General features: G+C 36.3%; 2 protein-coding genes across 2 annotated transcripts in view; one reads left to right on the top strand and one right to left on the bottom strand.

Moving 5' to 3' along the window:
* Nucleotides 1–25,791, bottom strand: part of LOC136836734 (vitelline membrane outer layer protein 1-like) — a 276,601-nt gene that overhangs the window by 29,589 nt on the left and 221,221 nt on the right. The gene's annotated exons all lie outside the window — the stretch shown is intronic.
* LOC136836729 (myosin-IIIb-like) overlaps nt 1–25,791 on the top strand; it is a 170,456-nt gene that overhangs the window by 14,385 nt on the left and 130,280 nt on the right. The window contains 1 exon segment of the mRNA XM_067101249.1: nt 672–1,276. Within this exon segment, the coding sequence (XP_066957350.1) occupies nt 1,246–1,276 (31 nt within the window). The 5' untranslated portion in view covers nt 672–1,245.

Raw genomic sequence — 25,791 nt, 5'->3', positions numbered from 1 at the left:
CTCCCAAGGGTTTTAACTCGGTAGGTATCCACCTTTGCGGCGTGTTTAGTACAAACCCGTTGGGGATGACCGTAAAAACATAAACAAGAGACTTTAAATATCATAGAGATAATGACCCCCAATAAATATTAGTCCTAGATAACGACCCCCCGAAAACCCTTGGATGGGCTAACATCACTCACCATTGGTCTCTGGCTAAGTATGGGGAATAGCGGTACTTTCTCCAAGTTATAAGGTTCCCAGGGTCACTACTTGCCTTCTCGACCCTCTCTCATATTACCGCAAATTTTGACGGCGTGGTCACACTAATTTTCTCACGATCTATGGCTTCCGAAACACTTGAATTAGCCATCTGCTACAATAATCGCATTTAAGTGCAAAGGAATAGATATTTTTCATGTCTAATTATTATTATATTTTACTGTTATTAGGTTATGTAATTGTTATTATATTTTACTGTTATTAGGTGATGTAATGCAAGTTATGTTTGTTATTTCTGTAAAAAAAAATTATCATTTATTATTATGCTGTTCTTTAACTATGCCGGTTAATAAATATATATTATTATTTTTATTAATGTTACTATATCTACAACGGAGTGCACTCTAATTCAATTAACGGTTTTCTAAAAAAAAAAAAAAAAATGAAAATAAATTTTGTTGCCTTTCCAGAAAAAGAGACCAAATTCATTCCCCGTGAAAAGTGACTCAAGTGATGTTTGTGCCATAAGACTTTTGTCTTTGAACAGCTAAACGCTAATAAGTGAAACAGAGAGGAAACATTTAGAAACGCATCAGACTGACAGATCATTTTGCGATTATACTGGTCTATAATCACAATTATCGATCGATACCTTGCGAGAAAAGAGTGGCGGTTGGAAAAGCAGTCATTGGAAAATAACGCATTTGCACATGTACATGTTGTTCAGAATTTCTGTTGCTAAATTCTCTTTATGTACACTGACAAGTATGTAAAGAGAACGCCACCTGTTGTGTACATATGTACATAGTGCAGAAGCGTGTGACGTGTGCTCAGAAGAAAGGCAGAATGAAAGTGTATTGAAATGTATTGAAATGTACTGAAAAATTGATGAACCTAGGAACAAAACAGATGCATTGTAAATGTAAATCATAACTTACGAAACGATATACACAGAATGTATAGGCCTATATACTGAAGCGTGATAGAGCGTACCTGTGATAAATCTTTTTCGTTTGTGTTGTGATTTTTAAGAAATCAGCAAACATGCGGACTCCAATAAACCCGAAGCGGAAAGGTAAGACAAATTATCATTATGATTTTTATTGTTATTTATTCATGGTGAAGGTATTTGTAGCATATTTGATTATTTTCCTCCGTGTGTAATATTTATGTAAATTTCGTAATTAGTTTCCTGGTAAACCCTTGGCGGGGGGTGAGGAGGTTAGTGTCATCAATGCACCTTAAACGGTGCATCGTCAGCATTACGTACGGTTCTTCGCAGTGTCCCTTTGGCCCCTATCTGCAACCCCTTTCATTGCTTTTACTATACCTCTTGTCATATTCTCTTTCTGCCACCTTACTTTCAACCCTCTGCTAACAATTGTTTCAACATCATTCCCAGTGCTGAACGACCTCATAGGTTCGTGCTATTGGCCTTTGGCCTAAATTTTATGTTCGAATTACAATTCCAGGTTCCTGGTAAGTCGAAAATATGTTGTTTTTTTAGTTTTCTGCAAAAGAAAACTATTCAGATGACATTTTGTCTGTCCGTCCGCCCTCAGGTCTTAAAAGCTACTGAGGCTAGAGGGTTGCAAATTGGTATGTTGATCGTCCACCTTCCAATCATCAAACATACCAAATTGCAGCCCTTTACCTCAATAGTTTTATTTAAGGTTATGATCGTAAGTCTGACACCGCTATAGGTACCAACAACACAGACCACCGCCGGGCCGTGGGTGAAAGTTTCATGGGCCGCAGCGGAGAGTCATGGGCTGTGACTAAGAGTTTCACACAGCATTATACGGAACACAAAAAACTCGATTGCGCCGAAGAAACTTCAGCACATTTTTTACTTGTCTAGTATAATTTTGACGTAGGCGATTGTTACAGGCTAGACTTAACATGCTAGGAAGTATTCATATTTAGTTTTTCCCCTATTCTGCAGTGAAGCTTTCTGTGTTTGCTGTGGATACGTCTTAGATGCTTCGACTATCAAGTCTGTAATCGTAGGTTATACTGTGTTTGCAAGTCGTTTGCTAAATTGGTACGAACTGGATGTCCACATACTAAAGTCATACTGTTAACGAGTCACTTTTCATTGGTGTTATTCTTAGCATTCCGCTAAAAATAGCAGCATTCACGTTCTGGGACATCTTAGCTGTTTTTGTGTAGGTCGTTGATTCAAATCAGTAGACCTTCGTGTTTCTTAGAGCAGCGGAACGTATGGTATCATTTGATACCGTCTATCAATCAGGTCTCACAATAATTTTTGCGTTCTAAAAAGGAAGCTTTTAAGAAGAAGATAAGTTTTATAGAACTCCGATATTGAAGTAAAATAAGTCTAATTATAAGAATGTTAATCATCAGTGGTCTGGAAAACTTAACTTAACTGAATAAAATGATACAAAGAATGTAAAGGATGAACGAAGCAAAAGAAGGCCAGTCGTCCAGTCACAATCTCGGTCTGCCCAAGATTTTTAATAGTTTAGTCATAGTTTGGGATGTTTTTTAAAATTTTGTATTTTTTTACAGTTAAGTGATGTTTTTCGTCAGTCATCGGTAATGTTATTGTTCTAATTTGCTTTCAGTTGTACTTTACTTAGACTAAAGAAGTATGTGCGTGTATGTGTGTGTGTGTTTGTGCGTGTAACAGCGGGAAATCTCAAGAACGGCTGAGCAGTATTTGATAAAATTTGGCAGATAATATTTATGATGTGAACATCTACAGATGGGTAGCTTTTGAGAGAAATCAGTTCGAAATTAAGTCCCTAGGTAAATTTTAAAGATATTAATCAGTTCAAATGCTTCATAGCTTGTTACATATTGTGGTTTCAGTTTCATATTGATTAAATATAATGGTAATCCCGTAATAAATAAGGTCAAGGTCACACACTTTCGAAGATTTGAATGCTCTTTAGGTGGCTGTATATTTGTGGCATTTTTTTTGTATTGATGGATTTTTTGTGTTTTAAAACGATACCACATATTTGTAGCATTCTTTGTTTATTAAGTTTAACAAGTATGATTTTGAAAGTCAAGCGTCAAGGTTAGTGAATAGGCCACGGTTTTTATGCATGTGGTCACATAAGCCAGGAAATGACAATGAGGTCATTTTATTCGATGATGAGTAATCTTGGGAAAGGTATGCTCCGTGCTGAGTGGTTTTATTTAATTTTTTATTTCAGTTTTTAAAAGATGTAAAATGTATTGATATTCACTTTTCGAACCAATCATCCACTCTCTCTCTCTCTCTCTCTCTCTCTCTCTCTCTCTCTCTCTCTCTCTCTCTCTCTCTCTCTCTCTCTCTCTCTCTCTCATTTTAAACATTTAAGACGACCATTATCTCGTGACTAATTTAACACCGTCTCGACAGAAGGGAGTGTCAGTTTCCACACTTTCCCTTCCCTAAATTCTTCATTTCCTCTACTTACTTCCTTTGTGCGATTCCTTTCCATTTCCTTTCCCACCTACCCTTTGTATTTTTTCTACCTCCCCTTCTTCATTTCAAACCTCCCACACTTCTATTCTTTTTGTTCCCATTTACTTTTTGATGGCTATTTCTATAGTATTATTTACATTTGTGATGAATTTCCTTCAGTTTTTAGATTACACTACATCTGCGATGAATTTTTAGATCACACAAGTCCATTATATTCTGCGGGACCTTGCTAGGCTAGTCAGTTCAATACCCTTTGAATTAGTTTCTTAGAAATATGGGCTCATTAAGCACAATTATAATTCTGTTAGCTGAAGCAGCCAGTGGCCTAAAAAATCTTATTGTGTGAGACTGTAAGCGTTTCCTTTCCTCCCTCCGCTATCCTCCATCCTTCCTCCACCAAGATTCAAGAACCGAGACGGTGGATAGGATTGCAGGATAGGGTGCCAAGGTCACCTGGTCGTTACCCTGGGGAGAGGGGAGACAAAAGATCTTTCGTCAAGATTTAGGACAATGGAGGTTAGGATGTGAGGTTGGGGGGTGACTCCTAGGGGCAGAGGAGAGGGAGGAGAAATTCGACAAAGGATCTTTCATCAAGAAAGAATCATGATATTCCATTAAGGCTCAGAACATTGGATAAAGAGCTAGTATCTTCCCTCCCCCAGTGGGTGGGTGGACTTTAAATGGCTGGGGTTAGGGAAGGGGGAGGCCAAAGTAGGATGACTGTAGGATTGTTGTTAGCTCATTAGCATGGCGTACGTCCAGCATGTGGCAGGGTCCCGCTCTGGCTGGAAACCGCGATTCCACTACGTAATCCGCTGGAGTCTTTCAAACCAGCGAGGCAGTCTGGTGGCGTTCTTTCAATTTTCCAGAATAATCGCGAGAAATCTAAGGCTAATTAGGTCTTTGCCGCGATAGAAAACTCGTTTAGTCTTACAGGCAAAGATAGAGTAGTTTTTTGTATGAACTTGCACCCATAACTAGGCCATAAACCTAACTGGTTAGACCGAACTGGTTGCGATTAGTTTCCAAGCCTTCGATCGAGTGAAATTTCACCGCCGGATATTACTCGGTGGCTAACCTAATTCTAGCCAGAAAGTGTTTGACTTCGTAGAGGATTTTGTTTCTTTGAGAACTAAACGTCAAGTTGATATATATGTTTTGAAGCGTGTTTTGCAGATACTGGATATATTAGTATCGTTTTTATCAAAATGACAATGTATAAGGTATATTAATGTGTATGTGGTCATGTGGTCTAATATATATTCATATACATATATAAGTATATAAGTATATATACATACATATGAGTATATATATGTATATATACATATATGTTAGTATGTATATATGTATACATATACAGTGTATGATATATATATATATATATATATATATATATATATATATATTCTCAAGCCCAAAAAGAATAGTTAAATGAATATATAATCGTTATTGCCTGGCAAAGCTAGGTAAGGCAGTTAATAGGAACTAATATATATATATATATATATATATATATATATATATATATATATATATATATATATATATATATATATATAATATATATATAAAATTTTCAAATTTTGCTCTTCCATGAGAAAGTACTTTCATTAAAATCGAATCTAGTTTTATGTCTTATGAAGATCGCTGACTCGTGTTCAGAACGAGAACAATGTTTCAGCATTGTAGAGATAGATAATCTATGTTCAATATCTTATTTTTTTATTCAATTATTTATTTTTTAGGCAATCTACTGTTATATTATGATAGGATAAACTGTGCTATAGTTGCATGGTTTGTCTATTAATTCAAGAATTAAAAAATGAATGTGTCTTTGCTGTCCTCGGCCTTTTTTTTTATGACTAGCTTTCCTGTTTATCACAGGATGCCACCACAGTATTCAGAACTACGATGCCCTTAGCCACGGCGTATGTACTGTAGGTATTCCTCCAGCCTTGGCCTTATTGTTCTCCTTTCCGACCCGAGTGGATGTTATTGCGTTCTAATTAACTGAAAGTGTGTCAGTGATAATGTGATATCCCCTCTTTTGTTTATTTTTTCTTTTTCTGCTGCATTTTATTTTTTTTTTTATCTTTTATGAATACTGATGCCACCTTAACGTAACAGAAATACTGCATTCGGAAGACATATTGTCGTCGGAACATCTCAGTTTTCATGTAGATTTTTATTTAGGGTTAAAGTTAGCGTCTGGCACCGCTGTAGGTGCCAACCACACAGGCCATCACCGGGCCATGGCTGAGAGTTTCATACAGCATTATACGCTGTACAGAAAACTCGATTGCGCCGAAGAAACTTCGGCCCCTTTTTTTTATCTTTTGTGAATACTGATGCCACCTTAACGTAACAGAGTATACTGCATTCGAAAGACATATTGTAGTCGGGACATCTCAGTTTTGTTGTAGATTTTCGACTCAAGACTGACACGATTTATTTTTCATGCAGAGGGCAATAAGACCCCCAAACCGGTGTCTTTAAGTAACCCGGGCCCGAAGAATATATGACGTAGAAGGAAAGAAATGAAGTTTTTTCGTCATGGTTGGCTAGGTTGTTAGATTAAGCCGGCTTTATTTCAGTGCGGGCATATGTCCGTAGGTTTGGGTAAGGTGTTTAAGGTAATAGGAGACCTGCTGTAGACCTTTGACCACTGACAACCAACGGGGGCAGGTTGTTTATGAATTTACTGCCACGCACGTATACTCATCTGTAATCTTTTCACATACATTTTAACGTTATAGGGACAAATTCTTGAATAAATACTGAGAAAGTCGAAAAGATCACGCATGAATTGTTCAAGAGATGTGTCTTCGTCTGTATTGAGTTACACTTGCTGTTTATGTCACAATATGTACGTACATTTATTTGTTAATAAGCTTAATGTACATTTTGCATCTTTATTTGTATTGTACCAAAAATACTTTATATAGGCTACTTACAGTTCAGAAGCTTGTTAGAGATTACTTCGAATAATTCGGTAGTTTGTCAAACAGAGGAGTGTCAGCAGTAGCCATTAGTTAGTTTTCTGCACCAGCGAGACTATTTATACCCTTCATTTTGATATGGATATAATGTTATGCGGTTTTTTAAGTTTATTTGGCATTGCTGCAAGCAACGAAGAACTATTCCAAATATCTGTAGGCAGTTAGAATAGCTTCAGTTTGAAATATGATGCACATAGAAAGTGATACCGAATAGATCTTTAGGGAAACGGGCAAATTGTATGGCAAAGTAGCACATTAAAAAACCAGGTCTTCGGTGAATGACATCAAAACGAAAACAAAAAAGTTGGAAATATTCAAATACTTAATTCTCTTTATCACCTCCGTTTCCTTTCCTGTCCACTACTATGGATTGAAGGAAGAGAGAGAGAGAGAGAGAGAGAGAGAGAGAGAGAGAGAGAGAGAGAGAAAAACAAGACCGTGTCTCAGCTGTCGTCACGGTTGGGCCGTTCTTGCCCGGAAGCTCTTTGTGCCTCCGGTAAGTCTAGCAGATGCTCTCTCGGGCTGGCCGCCTCCTCCGCCACGACTGTTATCGTCGTCATCATCTTCTTCTTCTTCTTCTTCTCTTTTCTTCTTCTTCTTCTTCTTCAGGCTTTTCTTTTTCGCTCTTCCACACGGAACCCAATTATAGCCTGCAAAGTGGCTCAGATCTCGTGGATTGTAATTACGGCGGGCCGGATGTATTGCATGGTACGGAAGTACAGTACCAGTCGATTTTTGTATACTCTCTCTCTCTCTCTCTCTCTCTCTCTCTCTCTCTCTCTCTCTCTACACACACACACACACACACACAAATATATATTATATATATATACTGTATATATATACACCGTATATGTATGTGTATTATAGCCTATATTCTCTGTGCATGTTATATATATACATACATATATATAATATATATACAGTATATAGAGGCTATATGTACGTGTATGTGTATATGTATGTGTGTATGTCTTGGGAGTTTGGTCTCAGCGGCGTCTGACTTTCGCTGGTCACCCAACCAAGTTCTGACTAGACTCAGAGTTGTTGACCTTCAATGGGAGACTGGCGTTTTTTTATCGCCTCTGTTACCACCTGACAATTATATAGGTGATAATTATCCATATATTGACTTAAACGAGCCTTACTTAACTTTTGAATTACGGAGATGGATATTTACTAAACGTAACTACTCTTCAGATAGTTGAAGCAGCAACGTAATATTCAGTGGCAATAATGTTTTTGCCAACATTTTCTTTAAATGACGCCTTAGCTCCGCCGTAGAAGACAGGGCGGATGTTCTAGATTGCGACGCGTGATGAGCCGGAACATGATAGCATTCTACACATCCTTTACTATTATTTTCTTCTTATAGTTCTTCGAAATGACTTATTTGCGGTCAGGCGGATCAAATTGGTTCCGATATTGAAAATAAAGGAAATTCTCTCGCTCTAGTCTGTGATAGCTGCTGCGTAGTTGAAGTATATTATCAGCGATATTTGTCTTTCTAGTTCTCTCTGGGAAACTGTGTTCTCCTTCAGATATATACATATATATATATAGATATATATATATATATATATATATATATATATATATATGTGTATATGTGTGTGTGTGTGTGTGTGTGTGTGTGTCTGTGTATATATATATATATATATATATATATATATATATATATATATATATATATATATATATATATATATATATATATATATATATATATATTGTGGTTTTATTTTTCTTTTTTGCGTATGTAACTTGCTTGGCGAGCTATTAAAGTTTTAGCTACTTCATTTTGAATGATAGCACATTTGGGTAATAATAATCTCTCTCTCTCTCTCTCTCTCTCTCTCTCTGTTGGACTGGTCACTGGAAAAACGGCAAACGGATAGCGAGGGAATGAGTAATCAGCAGCGTATTTATTGCATTAACTCGGGTTGCTTGCCCCGTCAATAAGGCAGGTGTCTTTGCCCTTGTGGTCGTGTTTCTTTGTTCCTCTTTACGATGACTTCCAAAATTTTGAGATGAGGTTGCAAGATGCATGATCATCCTCCGCAACCCCACCCCCGTTGCGACCCTCCACAGTTGACTATAAACCAGCATCCTCCGCAAACAGAATTTCACAGTAATCCGACCAAGTTGTTGAGGTCTTGTGAATAAAAAAAAAGAAAAAATGAGCCGAAATTTCTTCGGCGCATCGAGTTTTCTGTTTAGCGTATAATCAAGGCCACCGAAAATAGATCGTCTTTCGGTGGTCTCGGTATACGCCGTTTGAGCCGCGGCCACATGAAACTTTAACCACGGCCTGCGGTGGGGCCTGGCCTACATCAGTTCCCAGATGCACGCATTATATTAACTTAACCTTTAAAGAAAATCAAAACTACTGAGGTTGAGAGGGCTTGCAATTTGGCATGTTTGATGACTGAGGTGGGATGATTAACATCCCAATTCTGCAGCCCCCAGCCTCAGTAGTTTTTAATATCTGATCAGTGACGGGACGAAAAGCTGGCTCAGTAGCGTTCTCTGTTACAGAAGACTAAAAACCTGATTTATAAGCTGTCTTCCTTTAAGAGGAAGGCAGGTGTATCCCTTCGTATGTGGTTAAGCCCCACCCTTCTAAATTACGAGTTCTTTGGGATCTGGGTCGAAGAAGTCCCTGGGTTTCCAGTCCCATTAGACCTTGCCCTTCACAAACAACAATGAATACATTACCTTCATTTCGCTTACTTGGCGAAAGCGATGAAGCCAGCGAGTTCACTGAAAGCAGTTCGTTACGATTTCAATAAGAACGAAGTATTTTCTGATCAAGAACATCGTGAGGGGAGTGTTGAAATCATTCTCTCTTACGCTTTTGGCTTTCAGGACTCATTATGACCCACTGCTAGTTGCGAAGCTGTTAAGTTTATTAATTTCTCCTATGGAGGGCTTGAGGAATACAATACTGCCATCTTTCCATCGAACATTACTGCTCATGGTGTATGCACAAGATAAGCTGTATATTGTGCCTTTCTCCTCGTATCTCTATTCCTCTACACTAATACTACAGATTTTTTTTGTGTCTCTAAAAATTTAGGTGACCTTTTTTTCCATTTTTTAGTTTTCTGTATAAGACAGCTATTGAGATGGCAATTTGTCTGTCCGTCCGCACTTTTTCTGTCCGCCCCGCAGAGCTTAAAAACTACTAAGGCAAGAGGGCTGCAAATTGGCATGTTGATTATCCACCCTCCAATCATCAAACATCCATATTGCAGCCCTCTATCCTCAGTAGTTTTTATTTTAAGGTTAAAGTTAGCCATGATCGTGAGTATGGCACCTCTATAGCTGCCAGCAACACAGGCCACCATCGGGCCGTGGCTGAAAGTTACATGGGCCGCGGCTGAGCGTTTCATGGGCCATGGCTGAGAGTTTCTTATGGCATTATAAGCTGTACAGAAAACTCGATTGCGCCGAAGAAACTTCGGCGCATTTTTTACTGGTTTTTATCTGGGACCACCAGAAGAGTACCAGACTTTCCTGGCAGTCATCGAAATCAAATGATGGAGAACAAAAGACGTCCGAGATGCGGCCTTTCCCTTCGGCCTTTCCCTTCGGCCTTTCCCTTCACGACATCTCCTGACATTTCAAAAGTTAATTGGAAATCAGCTGAGCGTATAAGATCGGCCAGGTCTCATCGTCTTTGCCCACTGGATCCAGTGAGGTTGCATTGAGTTTTACCGCGATGTGATTCACCTGCTGGACTCCCGCTATTGTCTTCTGGGAGCGTGATCTCCCGTGCTCACGAACAGTGCCCTTCAGCTTTATTTGCAGGTCGAAACTGAAGGCTTTAAGGACACTAAAGGTCATTGCCGCATGATAAATTTAGTCGTTTAATGGTATAAATGTAACATATATAAATGTAATATATATATATATATATATATATATATATACTTCTGTATATGATAAATATATATATATATAATATTATATATAAATATATATATATATATAAATATACTAATGTATATATGATATATATAAATATAAATATATTATATATATATATATAATATATATATATATATATATACATATAAATTGTATATATATAAATACACTATATATAAATATATAGGTGTAAATGTATTTATATATATATATATATATATATATATATATATATTATATATATTTATATATATATATATATATAAATATAAATATATATATATATATATATATATATATATATGATATATATTATATATACAGTATATTTAATATATATATATATATATATATATATATGTGTGTGTGTATTATACATATACAGTACATATATTTATAATAAATTTGAATTTTAAGTTTCCAATAACGTCAGGGAATTAGGTTCTGAGGTAAAAGGTAACTGACGTTCATATCAGGCGTTGCATTCCTTGATAGACTTGAGAAATTCCAGACATAATAACAGATAATTTTACTTTAAAAAAAAAACTCAGCTTAAATAATTTAGTTTTTTTCACAGTCATCTGTATGAGATCGGTTTTCATAAAATCTTAATTTTCTTGAATTGTCAATAAGAAGTTAGATTAGCCAATGATTTTGTTAAATATTCATATATATCTTAAATGCTATTGAACTGTATTTTCTTATTTTTTTTAATAAAGAGTAGTTTGTTATTATTATTATTATTATTATTATTATTATTATTATTATTATTATTATTATTATTATTATTATTATTATTATTTTTATTATTATTACATATTATTGTTACTATTATTTTTGGATTACATTATTATTACTGCTACTACTAAGAGAGGATTATTATTATTATTATTATTATTATTATTATCATCAATGCAATAGTAGAACAATAAAAAGGGTATTATAAAGAATCTCCATCTAATTGTATCACGTTATAAAGAATCTGTGGATTATCTCAAGTCTTTTCAGAGACCATTTTCTCCGAAGCCTCCATTGTCCAAGAGATCGCGATCTGAAAAACCGGAGGGGGACGGAGCAATTTCACTCGGAAAGACAATGCAGGGAACTGCGCTCTCATTCTTTGGCGTCAGACTTTGATTTCTTTTTTTTTTTTCTGTTGCTCTGGACACGTGAAACCAAAGCGCCAGGACGCCTTCTTTTGTTTATTTTTTTTTATTTATTTATTTACTTATTTGTGTGATAGTTCTTTTATTTTTTGAAGTGTGTTAACACAATGGTTTGGTTTCGTTCCCCCTTCCTGATTTTTGGTAATGGCGTGAGGTTTTAATTCTTTTTTTAAAAGAGGTTTTTCAGTGCGCATTCCTAAGTCTGTTTCTTATATTTAGTTTTGTAAAATTATTTCTAATATATCTATATATCTATCTATCTGTGTATGTATATATATATATATATATATATATAGTATATATATATATATATATATATATATATATATGTTTATATATTTATATATATATATTTTTATATATGCTTACACATATATATATGTATATATATATTTATATATTTATATATAGATATATATATTTTTATATATGCATACACACTTATATATGTGTGTGTATATATACGTGTACATATATACATATGCATACATATAAATTAACAGAAACTGTTAACTACAAGTAGAATTTCGACTTGTGTTATTATTTTACATATTACGGTTAGAGTCAATAAACAATATAAAGCACATACTTTAGCACCAGTGACCTCACGTGCGAAAGTTTTATTTGCAAAGAGGAAAGAAACCTCATGTTAAAGATAGACCTGTTTTCTAGTTCGATGTTTTTCAGTGTCATAAAGAAAAACATCAATTAATATGCTGAACCATTGTATGGTAGTCAGTTGTGATACCATGTTGTTAAATAGTCAGGTTATGGAAAACCTTCTGATATGAAAAAAGATATTCTGCTAAACCACTCATATGCCATGTTAAATCTACACGTCTGTATCTGTTTCCGTCATGCTTTCAATAAATTCTGTTGACGTTACCTAAGATATATATGTATATATATATACGAGTATATATATATATATATATATATATATATATATATATATATATATATATATATATATATATATATATAATAATCAACACAGAGCCATATGGAGACAGAAGTAAATTTCTGACTCATCAGGATCAAACCTAGCACCCTTGCCTTTCACTGAAAGACCTGGGTTCGATCTGATGTGAAATCAGAAAAAAATTATATATATATATATATATATATATATATATATATATATATATATATATATACCATATATATATATATATATATATATATGATTGATCTGTGTAGGTATTTGAGGTGCAGGGTCTGGCATCTTATGACAGAGAAACTTCAGCTTAGCTAGGACATCATTCCAGTACATACTGGCATGCTAAATTTGTGCCATGAGTATTATGTTCACTAGCCAGGTATGTTGCCCACATGTAGAATGCCCGTAGGTCATCACTGATCATTCATTCAGTAACAACATATCTTTATCATCTGTCTTCAGGTCTGCAATGGTGCCTAGAACCTCAGTGAACGCATTCCAGATATCCCTCTATTGCGCCATCTCTTTCTGTCTACAAGCACATTTCCTTCATCCAGGTTTCCTCCCTCGCAGTGTGGGGGCCGGGGCAGGGGGGGTGGGCTAGTGCCGTCAGTGCATCTCATGCGCGGTGCACTGTAGGCATGACTTAAAGTTCTCTGCAGCATCCCTTCGGCCACAGCTACAACCCTTCATTCCTTTTACTATACCTCCATTCCTTTTACTATACCTCCATTCATATTCCTACTTCCATCTTACTCTCTACCGTCTCCTCAGTTGTTTCGTAGTGCAGCTGCGAGCTTTTCCTCCTGTTAACACCTTTGTAACCTTTTGCTCTCACTTTTCCTTTCAGCACTGAATGACCTCATAGGTCCCAGTGCATGGCCTTTGTCCTTAATTCTATATATTCTATTTCAGATTTCCTCTGGGCTGCCACGCCCTCTAACCTCGTGGTACTCAAATTAAGGAGACCTTCACTTCTCTGGATTTATCTCTCGTCAACCACTTCTCTGGCTGTTGTAGCTAATGCATTTGATGAGAACCTCCAGGAAGTACTATTTTTCTCTGCAATAATATTTTAGCTGTTAATAAGGCGTCCATATTTTCATCTGCAAGAGTTAACAGTGACAGATTCCTTGTCCTCTTTGTTACTGAAATATCTTCCAACTTATCTCTATTTTATACACTGATGGACTTGGTAGCCTGTATCATCCTTTATATTGTACTTCTATGATTGCTTGGAAAATGATAAAAAATTTTCTGTGAAAAAGAAATGGAAAAGGTCATCCTATACTTGGACAATAAATTCAAAGTAAAAAATTAAGATACAGTGAATTATACATAGAACAAGTAAAAAATGCGCCGAAGTTTCTTTCGGCGCAATCGAGTTTTCTGTACAGTGTATAATCAAGGCCCCCCGAAAATAGATCTGTCTTTCGGTGGTCTCGGTATAATGCTGTATGAGCCGCGGCCCATGAAACTGTAACCACGGCCCGGTGGTGGCCTATCCTATATAGTTGCCAGGAGCACGATTATGGCTAACCTTAACCTTAAATAAAATAAAAACTACTGAGGCTAGAGGGCTGCAATTTGGTATGTTTGATGATTGGAGGGTGGATGATCAACATACCAGTTTGCAGCCCTCTAGCGCTTTTAAGATCTGAGTGCGGACAGAAAAAGTGGGGACAGAAAAAAGTGCGGACAGGAAAAGTGCGTCAGAATAAAGTACGGATACAGACAAAGCCGACACAATAGTTTTCTTTTACAGAAAACAAAAAGTATTAAAAACGAATAGATAAATCTCAAATGAATAAATAATTCAAGATTTAAGTAGCCAACAACGCCCGCATCTTTTATAAGAAAATATACATCTTGCCTGATTGATTTCCTCACAAAAAAAAAAAATGAATGAATAAATGCAAACATAGAGAGAAAAGCCTTCCGAGAACTAATTATATGTCTTATTAAACATTACGCAACTGTGCTGTAACAATTACAAAGATGTCCCCGTCATACGTTCTCCGGTTACATATAGGTCATAAATGTTAACAATGCAAGTAATTACGGAGTATTACTGGTAGTGAAAGAATTAATGGGAGCAACATCGTGTAATTTGACTTGTTCAGTTGTTAGCTTTCATGTAGCCTTGACACAAAAATTAAGTTTTACCAGCCTCATATTTTGTTTACAAATGAGTTTGGTTGATGGCAGAAGTGTTTGAAAGTTTCGCTAACTTGATGCAGTGTGTATAGTGTCCTGTACTTATTTGCAATGCCCAGTAATTTGTTTAGGTTCCTTTAACGTCTGCGCATTATCATCCGTTTTTTGTGATTTCTATAATTTTAGATGTTTTGAGAGATGTTTATCGCTTCTTTTGATTTTAAGCCCCATTCACTTACGTTACACCTTTCACATTTTTGTTCATCTTCAGGGCTATTCTAGTTAAGGACAATGGGAAACATCTTCCCTTCATCACAAGTATTAAAGTAAAATTCTCTTTCCTTTTGAGTTCCTCTTCTCCTTGGATCGAGTTCGTTAACAGTACCACTCCTCGCAGTTAGGATGATCAGTCCTCAACTTGGTTCTCATATTCTTGAAGAGTGTTTCTAAAATCTAGCTAAGAAGATCTCGTGTATTTATGATAGCTGTGGGGGGCTTTGCTTTTTGTAACGTATACCTACCTAAACCTCCTTTGCCGTGAGGTTCACTCTTGTTATTTACCCATCGGTCATGGTTCATCGTTAGAGAACGTGGGACTTGTCTTTTATTGTCCTGACCTCAAGAAAATATAATGGATGGCAAGCAACACTGGCTGGTGATATCTCAGTCGGTTCTTCACTGCATTGCGGACTGAAAGGCCTCTCTGTTTTTCATTCACCCTTCTGTTCAGTCGGCTCGATTGGTCAAGGCTTAATAGGAGGACCTCTAAAAATTAACGCGTAAGACAGGGAAATAGATTTAGATTAGATTAATATGTTGATGGAAGAGTGAAATATGCACTCATTTTCACTGTCGAAATATTTTAAGATCTCTCATTATCAGTCTGCAAAGTGTTCAAACTGATAATGAGATCAGATCAGGCTCTCAGACGCTGTTTATGCACATTTTATCAATTTTTGACAGAAAAAAAAGTGCAGTGGATTTCGTTCTTCAGTGTATAATTATTATTATTGCTCATAAACGGCCTACATTTATGAGTAACTCGTCAATTATGGCTATTAACATGCCGAGGGATATTCAACAAAAGCTCATGTCAGTATGCTGTTTTACAAACAGCCTTGGCAAAAGATAATAAATCATGACCGGCAGCTTTTGTTGCCCTACTCTGTGTTCGCTAACAGTTTGAGGTAGAAGCTGAATATTATTTATTTCTCTCATGTTCTCGTTGGTTACAACTTTGCCTACTCTTTGGTGATAAGACAAAATTCAGGCGATGAATATGTTGATTGTTGTTATTTTTGGAAGGTGACACTGCACTTTAAGTCTTGGTCCTAAATTATTATGGCACTTATTATCGTTCCACTATTTTGTTTCATTTTCGACTTGTCGTAGTTATTCATTTTGAATATTTGTTATGTTAATTGTGCAGGGTATTGTCTGTTTTCCCTACTTTCATGATTAAATAACCTTCGTCCACCAATTATATTCTTTCGTAGGGGGAGTAGGGATGAGGAAGCAGTAAAAGTTAAGTATACCTTAGTTTAACTGAACCACTGGGCTGATTAACAGCTCCCTAGGGCTGGCCCGAAAGATTAGATTTATTTTACGTGGCTAGAACCAACTGGTTGCCTAATACCGGCACCTACAACATTAGGAATCCGAACCACATTATGACGAGAAATGAATTTCTATCATCAGAAATAAATTCCTCTAATTCTTCACTGGCAGGTCGGAGAGTCGAACGCTGGGCCAACAGCATGCTAGCCGAGAGCTCTACCCACCTCTCTAATGAAGAACAGTGGCCACCAGGAAGGGTAATCAATCAACCTCTCTCATGGCCCCCGCCCAAAAAAAGAAAAAATTAATTTGCAACAAAACTGAGTGGACTGCAACACACGTCGATTGGTCATGGTACCCACACAATGCCAAAGCAATAAACAATAGCAAGTTTTTTTTCCTTTGTGGTTTATTGCCAAAAGAGAGGATGGAATCATTATGTTTTTTAGATGCGCGAGTTCCGGCCTGCAACGAGTGTCATCATTGTGCGTGTGCATCCGCCTTGCAAGATGATGAATGGTTGTCACGAGGTGGAAGATTTGGACGGAAACAAGGGAGGGCGGAAGGGGAAAGTACTGTATATGAGTTTCATGACTTGTTGCTTGGTTTAAAATTCCTTGGATCTTTCCTAGATAGTGACCCCCAAGGGTTTTAACCCTGTATGTATCCACCTTTGTGGCGTGTTTAGTACAAGCCCGTTGGGGATTACCGTGAAAACATAAACAAAGGCTGTAAATATCTGTAAGATAATGGCCCCAAGAATATTAGTCTAGATATGACACGAAACCCTGGGGTCACTTTATCTAAAGGAAAGATCCGATTCATTCTTCGAATGACGTCTTAATGAATCCGTTTTAGTCCTATTTTGTTGGGGTGTTATTACTATCAGACAAGTCACATACAAGATAAAAATGAAATTAATACAATATGAGGGTGAATAGTGATAAACGTATTTTAATTTGCTTGACTGTAGAAAACGGAGTTATTTATTTCCATAGTGAATATTGCTGTAAACATCGTTAGGCACATGTTTCCCTTTAATCATAATTATAGTTTTTGGTTAATTAAGAGTCGTTCGGCAAATTGATCGTTCTGAAAGTGATAGCAGAGACGTTGTCGGCTTTGGTAGCCATCGCAAACATCATTATGCCTTGCGTCATTATACATCTTCATTACATGACGTCGATGACGTCAATTTAAAGCAGCTGACTTCATTACAGTATTCAGTAGACCGACTATAAAGGCAGAATACATTAAATGACAACAGCGTGAACGCATGGTAAGGTCGTTATTGTAGTTGTTATTGAATATCTGTTTGTATTCCTAGATAGCATTAATAAGTATATTACAGGTGAGATCAAATGCTCGCTTAGTAAGAATGATCGAAGAGCAGGGAATGTGGATCAGCTTGCTTTGAGGTGGTCTGTACGTGTGGAGAGATAAGATTCATAAGTTGTTGAAAATGTCTTGTACTTCGAAAGCTCATGTAACAAGGAAGGAAGGGAGATCCAGAAAGAAATAGCTAGTGAAAAGGGAGGATATTGTGTCGGCGAAGACTTTGCATTAGAAAGAGTACGGAAGAGAATTCAGTAGCAAAGTGTATGGGCACAGATTCTGGGGTTTGACTTGCTGCTGATGAGTTTCTATGTAGGTATATAAAGCGGCAGATGATGTTGGAATCTTTTGCACAGGGGTTTCATCCTTAATTTAGTAGTTAAAGGATGAATGTGGCTTGTCAGGCTTTGGTTTTCTTAGGAGTTATCATCCGTCAGGGAAACCAGCTAATTTGTGAAACAAAGAAACCTTAGTTTTCGAAGGATGGATCGATTTATTGGCTTATTTCTTTTGTTGTCAGTACTCTGTAGGAGGCTACAGAAGGATTAGGCTTGGATGCTTTATAGCTGCAGTTTATGCTTGGTTCTTGCATATTTGGTAAACTAATTTCAGTTTCTTTGTTTTAATGCTGTGCTTTCTGTACTTGTTTTAGGAACGACTTATTCAAACTACGAGGTTCCTTTGCTTTGGTCGGATAGAGAACCACAGTAAATACTGAAAGAGACTTGTAAAAACCCTGCCAAGGAAAGTGTTAATGATGCCACTGACAGGGATAAAAAAACAAGAAAAAAAAAGCTGGACATCGTACCACCACCTCAAACGGATGTAAGAAAAAAAACTATAAACGCAAGAAATAACGACGTGATAATGCTGTGTAGAAGTTTTTTGCTATGAGGACCTTTTTTTTTTTAAGCCAGTCAGAATCATTTGAAATGTCAGAAGTAATGACATAGGGTTTTCCAAATTTCCCAGATAATCGCCGGATAAGGATGTGAGAGATAAGAAGTTATCACGGGGTTACTCCTTTTGAAATAACAAGTGGTTGGTGGAAAGATTGAAATTAAGGGGTTTACGAAATGAGCGCTCAATATAATTTCAAGGGTTGTAGCTTTGGTATGACTATGTCAAGAGAGTAGTCGGTGAAATAATCATATTAAAAACAGCCAAAATTAGATTTCATAGCAGTGAAAGCACTTTCCGAAATCTCTACCTATGGTTGAAGTCAGTCCTGTAGGACAGGTGATAATGAAGTGGAAATGACTCTCAAGAATATGGTCAGAATAATAAGGGAAGAAAATTTCATAGCTAAAGAGGTTTCCTGGATATTTCAAAGTTGAAGGGGTATACCATTAACCTCTTTATCTTTGTTACGCCAAAGAACATGGGTACTCTTTGCTTTGTACACAAAATGGTTAGATAAGGTTAGTTGCAATATAACAGTTCTCTTTAGCTGCAAAAGGTTGTGTTTAATAATTTCTGATATGCTACAAGTTGCGGCAAGAACCTAGATGTAAATTGACTGAACCAGGCTACTACATTTCGTCTGCAATGAAGGCGTTCTTGGTTCGATTGAGTTTTCCTGTAAATTTGAAGAACCCATTCTGTACCTAAACTAGATAGAGAAAATAGCAAAATAAAACCATCAGTCTGAGCTACAATCCACTTAAGTACCTCAAATCTGTAGCGTTTTAGGTAGTTCAAAGACCATTTTATAAAGGCAGTAATTTCCTCAGTGAAAATCAAGGTTGAAAGCACGCAATGTCACGCTAATTCTGGTCTGAGGTTCGACAGGAAGCTTGTAGTTTTGGGGGTTTGGTGGAGATCTCATGAGGTGGGAGCAGAAGCACTTGTAAAATAAGGCCCCCGGCGGAACACGCTGTAGTTAGCTCTTCTTTGTAGGGGGGTAGCGCCATCAGTGCACCTCATTCGGTGCACTGTAGGCATTACTTGAAGTTCTTCGCATCCCTCGGCCTCGCAACCCCTTTCGTTCCTTTTACTGTACCTCCGTTCATATTCTCTTCCACCTGACTTTCCACCCTCTCCTCACTTGTTTCATAGTGCAACTGCAAGGTTTTCCTCCTGTTACACCTTTCAAACCTTTTGCTGTCAGTTTCCCTTTCAGCGTTGAATGACCTCATAGGACCCAGTGCTTAGCCTTTGGCCTAAATCTTATATTCGTTCAATATAGTTAGCTCTTAGACTAAATGGCAAGACCGAGATTCAGAAACGTCTCAAGAAACCATTATAGAAGTAATGAAGATAGTTAAGTTTTACTAAAACCGCTGACTCTATACTTGCGCAACTCATGTTGCTGACCAGTAAGATATATAAGATCTTATGTTTTGATTTGCTCTCCCTTATTTTTCTTAAGTTCATTATCTACAAGAATCTTTGATATTATGACGTCGGTTGAACATCTCGATTTGATATCGAGTAATAGCTAATCAAAAGTCATATTAGCATTGTCACGATTTTTAAGCGCACTCTCAGTCAACCAAATCATAGCCGATGTCAGCAACCAAAATTTACTTGCTCATTCAGATGGGTTACTTAAGTTAATTTTTTTTCTTTTAGCTGCTTTCCATTCAGAGACTGAATTTTCTTTTGCGTTTCTCCTATGCCAAGAATTTACAACTCGACCATCAATTCTCCATGATCAAAATTAGTAATTTTATTTTTACTTGTATAACTTTTTTCATCACTTTACATGAAAGATTTTTTGCTAATACTTAATTATATTACTTGAGATATATATATATATATAACCTATGATATACATATACAGTATATATATATATATAATATATATATATATATATATATATATATATATATATATATATATATATATATATATATATATAAATATATATATATATATATATATATATATATATATATATATATATATATATATATATATATATATATATATATATTCGTGTGGAATAAGAATGAAAAATAAAGATATGTAAGATGTGGTATTAATTATTTAAATAGAATTATGGCTTGAGAAGAACAGAAATGAGTGAAAAAATGAGAAATACATAGGGAATAGTAACATTCTTAGCATCAGTGGAAGGATGGGTAAAAGTTTTTGAAGGTGGTTCGGTCGTATGGGAAGAATGAAGGACGACAATAAGTTGACGAAAAGCGTGTATGATTTTGAAGTGTTAAGTGGTAAGTGTAGAACAAGACCCAGAAAGTGCTTCATAGACGGAGAGAAATAGATATTAAAAAGGAAGGGAGTTATTGTTCACGAAGCGAAAAAATATGCGCAACATCGAAGTGATTGATTTATTATGTGTTATGCGTGTTCAACGTCATGCTGGTGAGCTTTCTGTGTAAAGTATGTGAAGTTGCTAATGTGGAATTTTTCTGAATATTGAGGTCATCCACAATTTAGCAGTTAATGAGTGTAAGAACGACGCGTGACCGTTTTGTTTATTCTCCTCTAAGGAGAGAGAGAGAGAGAGAGAGAGAGAGAGAGAGAGAGTAGTTTGACGACCTCTTCGGGTGAGCTCCGTTAAATACTTTAGGCAAAAAGAGAGATTTTCCGCTGCCGAGGCGTGTATCCAGGTAGCGAAAAAAATCAGCGATGAGTTAATGTTTGTTTGTTTTCAGCTTTTTTCCCCTGTATGCTCACTGGGACTTATTTCTCATTGCAGTTTTAGGTATAAAAGGCTCTGATTTAATTCTGGTGCTTCTGCTGTTTTAGGTTTCTGTAAAAGAAAACTATTGTACCGGCTTTGTCCGTCCGCACTTATTCTGTCTGCACTTTTTCTGGCCCAGGACCAAAGCGCAGTTCTGATCATCGCCCTCAATCTTACAAACATACTATACTTCTCAGCCTCAGAGTTTTGACTGTAAAGTAGTATGTTGATCATCCACCCTCTAATCATCAAACGATTCCAAGTTGCATACCACTGCCGTTTAAATTTCCTGGCCGCGGCTCATACAGCATTAAACCGAGACCACCGAAAGATAGATATCTTTTCGGTGGCCTTGGTTATACGATGCACAGAAAACTCGACTGCGCCGAAGAAACTCTGGCTCATTTTTAACTTGTTTAAGGAAGATAACGATACCGTTAAAGTTCTGGTTTATGTTGTATGAAGTGCAGTACCACTTGATTGATTCATTTATTTATGGTTACTAAAACTGGCATGACAACATCTCGGTTATGATGCCAGTTTTAGTAACCTTAAATCAATCAATCAAGTAGTAGTAGTAGTAGTAGTAGTAGTTATGAAAAGTAACTAATAGTAAAATTAATTCGCGTACCTAACAAACTCTTGTCCCTGCCCTGTGCTGATGTCCTTTTTTATCGTGGGTCGTGGCATCAGTAAAACATGTGACTTTTAACAGTTATTGTCGAGTAAAAACAAGCAAGACACAAAGGACGATAGGCGCTGCATTTTGGGGGTGAGGGTGGGAGGAATGGGGGGAAAGACTGGGTGGGTTTGAGGGAAAATACCGTAAAACACAGAGGTAAATAATATTAATATACAATATATAATATATATATATATATTATATATATATATATATATATATATATATATATATATATTATACAATAATGGGTCTTTGGGCATAGATAGATTATTTTTACATATTGCAGTATATATACAATATTCATCTAGCACACATATATTTCTGTGTGTGCATATATACATAAATATATATATATATATATATATATATATATATATATATGTATGTGTATATATATATATATATATATATATATATATATATATATATATATATATAATATATATATATATATATATATATATATATATATATATATATATATATATATATATATATATACATCTGATGGTTTATATAATTTTCTTGGACATATTTCTCATGATTATTGCTAAATGTATATATAGTTAGTATATATTTAATATAAATATCATTGATCATAAAGTAGAAAAAAAATGACCAGACAAAACAATCATTATCGAAGGTAAAATGAAAAAAGCTAAAGGCAAAAAAATGAAACAAAACCAGAAAGTAAATCCGAGGCTGATCCCACAGAGGAAACAGGGAGACACGGTGGGGTGCTCATCGGTACCTTGTAATTGGCCCTCCAACTTCATTATGCCCTAGCGCGTTCAACACCTGCTCAGGAGCTTCGGAACAAGAAATTGAGTTGTTTCGTTTGGTTGCGTTCGTTAGCGGCTTATCCTTAATTTGATGTAATGTGTTGCGTTTTTTTGTCGTAAAACTGGTTTTTCTTCTTCCTCTTAATCATAATTATTATTCTTATTATTATACTTAGGTCAGCGAAGTATAGGTCCTACTGTTTTCAGTTTAGTGTGTGTCTTAGCAAAATATCTCGAGAACCGATCAACAGAGCTTTGGCAAAATTTTGGGGAACATTTATTAAGCAGGTCATAAGCAAGGTCTGTGTTTTTATCTCAGTTACCGGTATATTGGGCTAACTAATTGGAACTATTGAATGAAAGTCAGGTATTGAGGATGCAAATAATTACTTGCATGACAAGAAGATCAATGGTCAAAGTTCAAGGTCCAACTTAAACTATTTTATAGCCTACGGTGTGGGCCGTTGCATGACTAGGCGTTAGTATACTCTCTGACGGGTGATCTTGTCATTAGTCATTGTTACTCACTAAACATATTTTATCTTGTTACTGTTTTCTTTAACAGCATTTTGACTTATTGTTACTTAAGACCATAGTAATAACTACGATTATGTGCATCGCTCAGATCAGATCTAACAAACATGATTCAGAAATGCAGGGGATGCGATAGTACCATCCGGTAGACTGAGAGGCGCAGATGAACGTTGCTAAGTGGAGTCCACGAAAGTAATGGAACTTTACAAATATGAAAAGAGTAGGGGAACTTATTAGTACGTGGAGAAAGTAAGCGGGCTAAGAAGTACCTAGCGGAAGTAGGTTGGGAACATTAGACCGACGTGACGAAAGTAAACAGAACTTTAAAAGTACATAACAAAAGTAGCGAGAACTTGCACTAAACGATCAAAATTGTGAAAACGAACTTGTTCCTTATAACCAATGGTGTTAAAAAATGAGATAACTCTTTTGTTATAAACGTCGAATGAAAACTTAGTTCTTCGAGACCAAGGCTTTAGACTTTTCGAAACAGTGAGACGTGACAACGGCCAGTACTTTGTTCGTTTGTGTTCGTTCAGTATGACTTCGCCTTGCGAGGTGAAAGGCGATGAATTATGACAACGGACGGAACGCTTTGCGTCGGTTTTGCCCTGGCACGTTGGCGGTCATTGCCTTTTCATAACTGTGGACACCGAGAGAGAGAGAGAGAGAGAGATAGAAGAGTGAAAGTAATATAACACTAATTTGAACAGAGGTCTAGTTAGTGCAAAACTTCATTGGTAATTTTTAAAAAAAATATTGCGGAGATTCTCTCTCTCTCTCTCTCTCTCTCTCTCTCTCTCTCATCCTTTAAGGTATTCGGTAATTCAGCACAAGATTCTTATGGTTTTGTTCATCTACATAAACAAACATTTTTGTAGCTTGTTATCTAATTGTGTATCTGGTGTTGTTCACAGCACAGCATCTATCTCATTCCCTATCTCCAGCTGTGATCATCAAGATTTTTCACCCATTTTTATTTTCTCTTTCTTCACATTTTTTTATCCCATCATTTTTTCTCCATCACCCCATGATTCTTATCTCGCGTTATTTTCTTTTCCTTCAGGATTCTTGCCTCTTACTTTTCCTTTTCTTCATCACTAGACGATTACTTCTCTTTTGCTTCATTACCAGAGGGTTCTTATCTTAAATTGTACTTCTTTCATTTTATTTATCGCGTCATAATGCTTATCTCCCATTTAAGTTTTCTTCTCGTCTCCATCACCGCATGAACCATATCTCCCTTATATTTTATGTCCAAACTTCTTCCATTTATATTTTTCTTAATTCTTGCTTTTGTTTCTTTTCCTTTCTTTTATCACCTCATAATTCTTATCTCTCAAAATTCTCTTCTCTTTCTTCATCATAGGCCTTTAGCAATCAGTATCAGACTTCAGACTTCAGAACCCGGGTGCCATTCTCTGTCTCCTTTCTCTCTGAAAATCAGCTCAGAGCTTGAGAGTATTTCAGACTTCAGAACCCGAGTGCCATTCTCTGTCTCTTTCTCTCTGAAAATCAGCTCAGAGCTTGAGAGTATTTCAGACTTCAGACTTCAGAACCCGAGTGCCATTCTCTGTCTCCTTTCTCTCTGAAAATCACCTCAGAACTTGAGAGTATTTCAGACTTCAGACTTCAGAACCCGAGTGCCATTCTCTGTCTCCTTTCTCTCTGAAAATCAGCCCAGACCTTGAGAGTATTTCCAAAGTCAGTTCCTTGTGCTGATTCCTTGTGATTTTCTGCAGACTTTCTTATAGATTCGTCCTTCGTATGCTCCAGGCTAATGGGTTTTGAAACTCCACTCTCTTAATTGTCGATCTTCAGACTTTCAGTGATGGTTTTCCTCAAGGTATTGTCACGTACTAGAAAATTGCGTATTTTATCTGTAAAAAATACACTGTTTTATCAGAATTCTTTTGTAAAAAATACACAGTTTTATCAGAGTTCTTTATTATCTGCTGTTTCCATTTTTGCTTCTTTTTCGATTACCGAGAGAGAGAGAGAGAGAGAAGTTTGCGAACTTGTGTAGAAAAAACATGTATTTACACATTGCTGATATTACAGTGCTACGCATAACTAAGCAACATAGATAAATAGAACTTATATTTTAGGTGATTTAAAACTACATTTTTAAAAGAAATGAAGAAACCTCCTGAAGTGACCAGATGCTGCTGCTTCGGAGATAGGATTAGAAGAAGAAGAAGAAGAAGAAGAAGAAGAAGAAGAAGAAGAAGAAGAAGAAGAAGAAGAAGGTGCCAATTAGAAAATTGAAAGCCCAGTTACAGCTATAGTGCTGCTATTGTAAAGAGAAGCGTGAAGTGGCAATCTTCTGAAACCACAAAGTACTTAGAAAGTCAGATAGTAGAGAGAGAGAGAGAGAGAGAGAGAGAGAGAGAGAGAGAGAGAGAGA

Source organism: Macrobrachium rosenbergii, chromosome 56 (assembly GCF_040412425.1).
Source record: "Macrobrachium rosenbergii isolate ZJJX-2024 chromosome 56, ASM4041242v1, whole genome shotgun sequence".
In the NCBI taxonomy this organism is placed as follows: domain Eukaryota; kingdom Metazoa; phylum Arthropoda; class Malacostraca; order Decapoda; family Palaemonidae; genus Macrobrachium; species Macrobrachium rosenbergii.
This window is presented reverse-complemented; position numbering and strand designations above follow the sequence as displayed.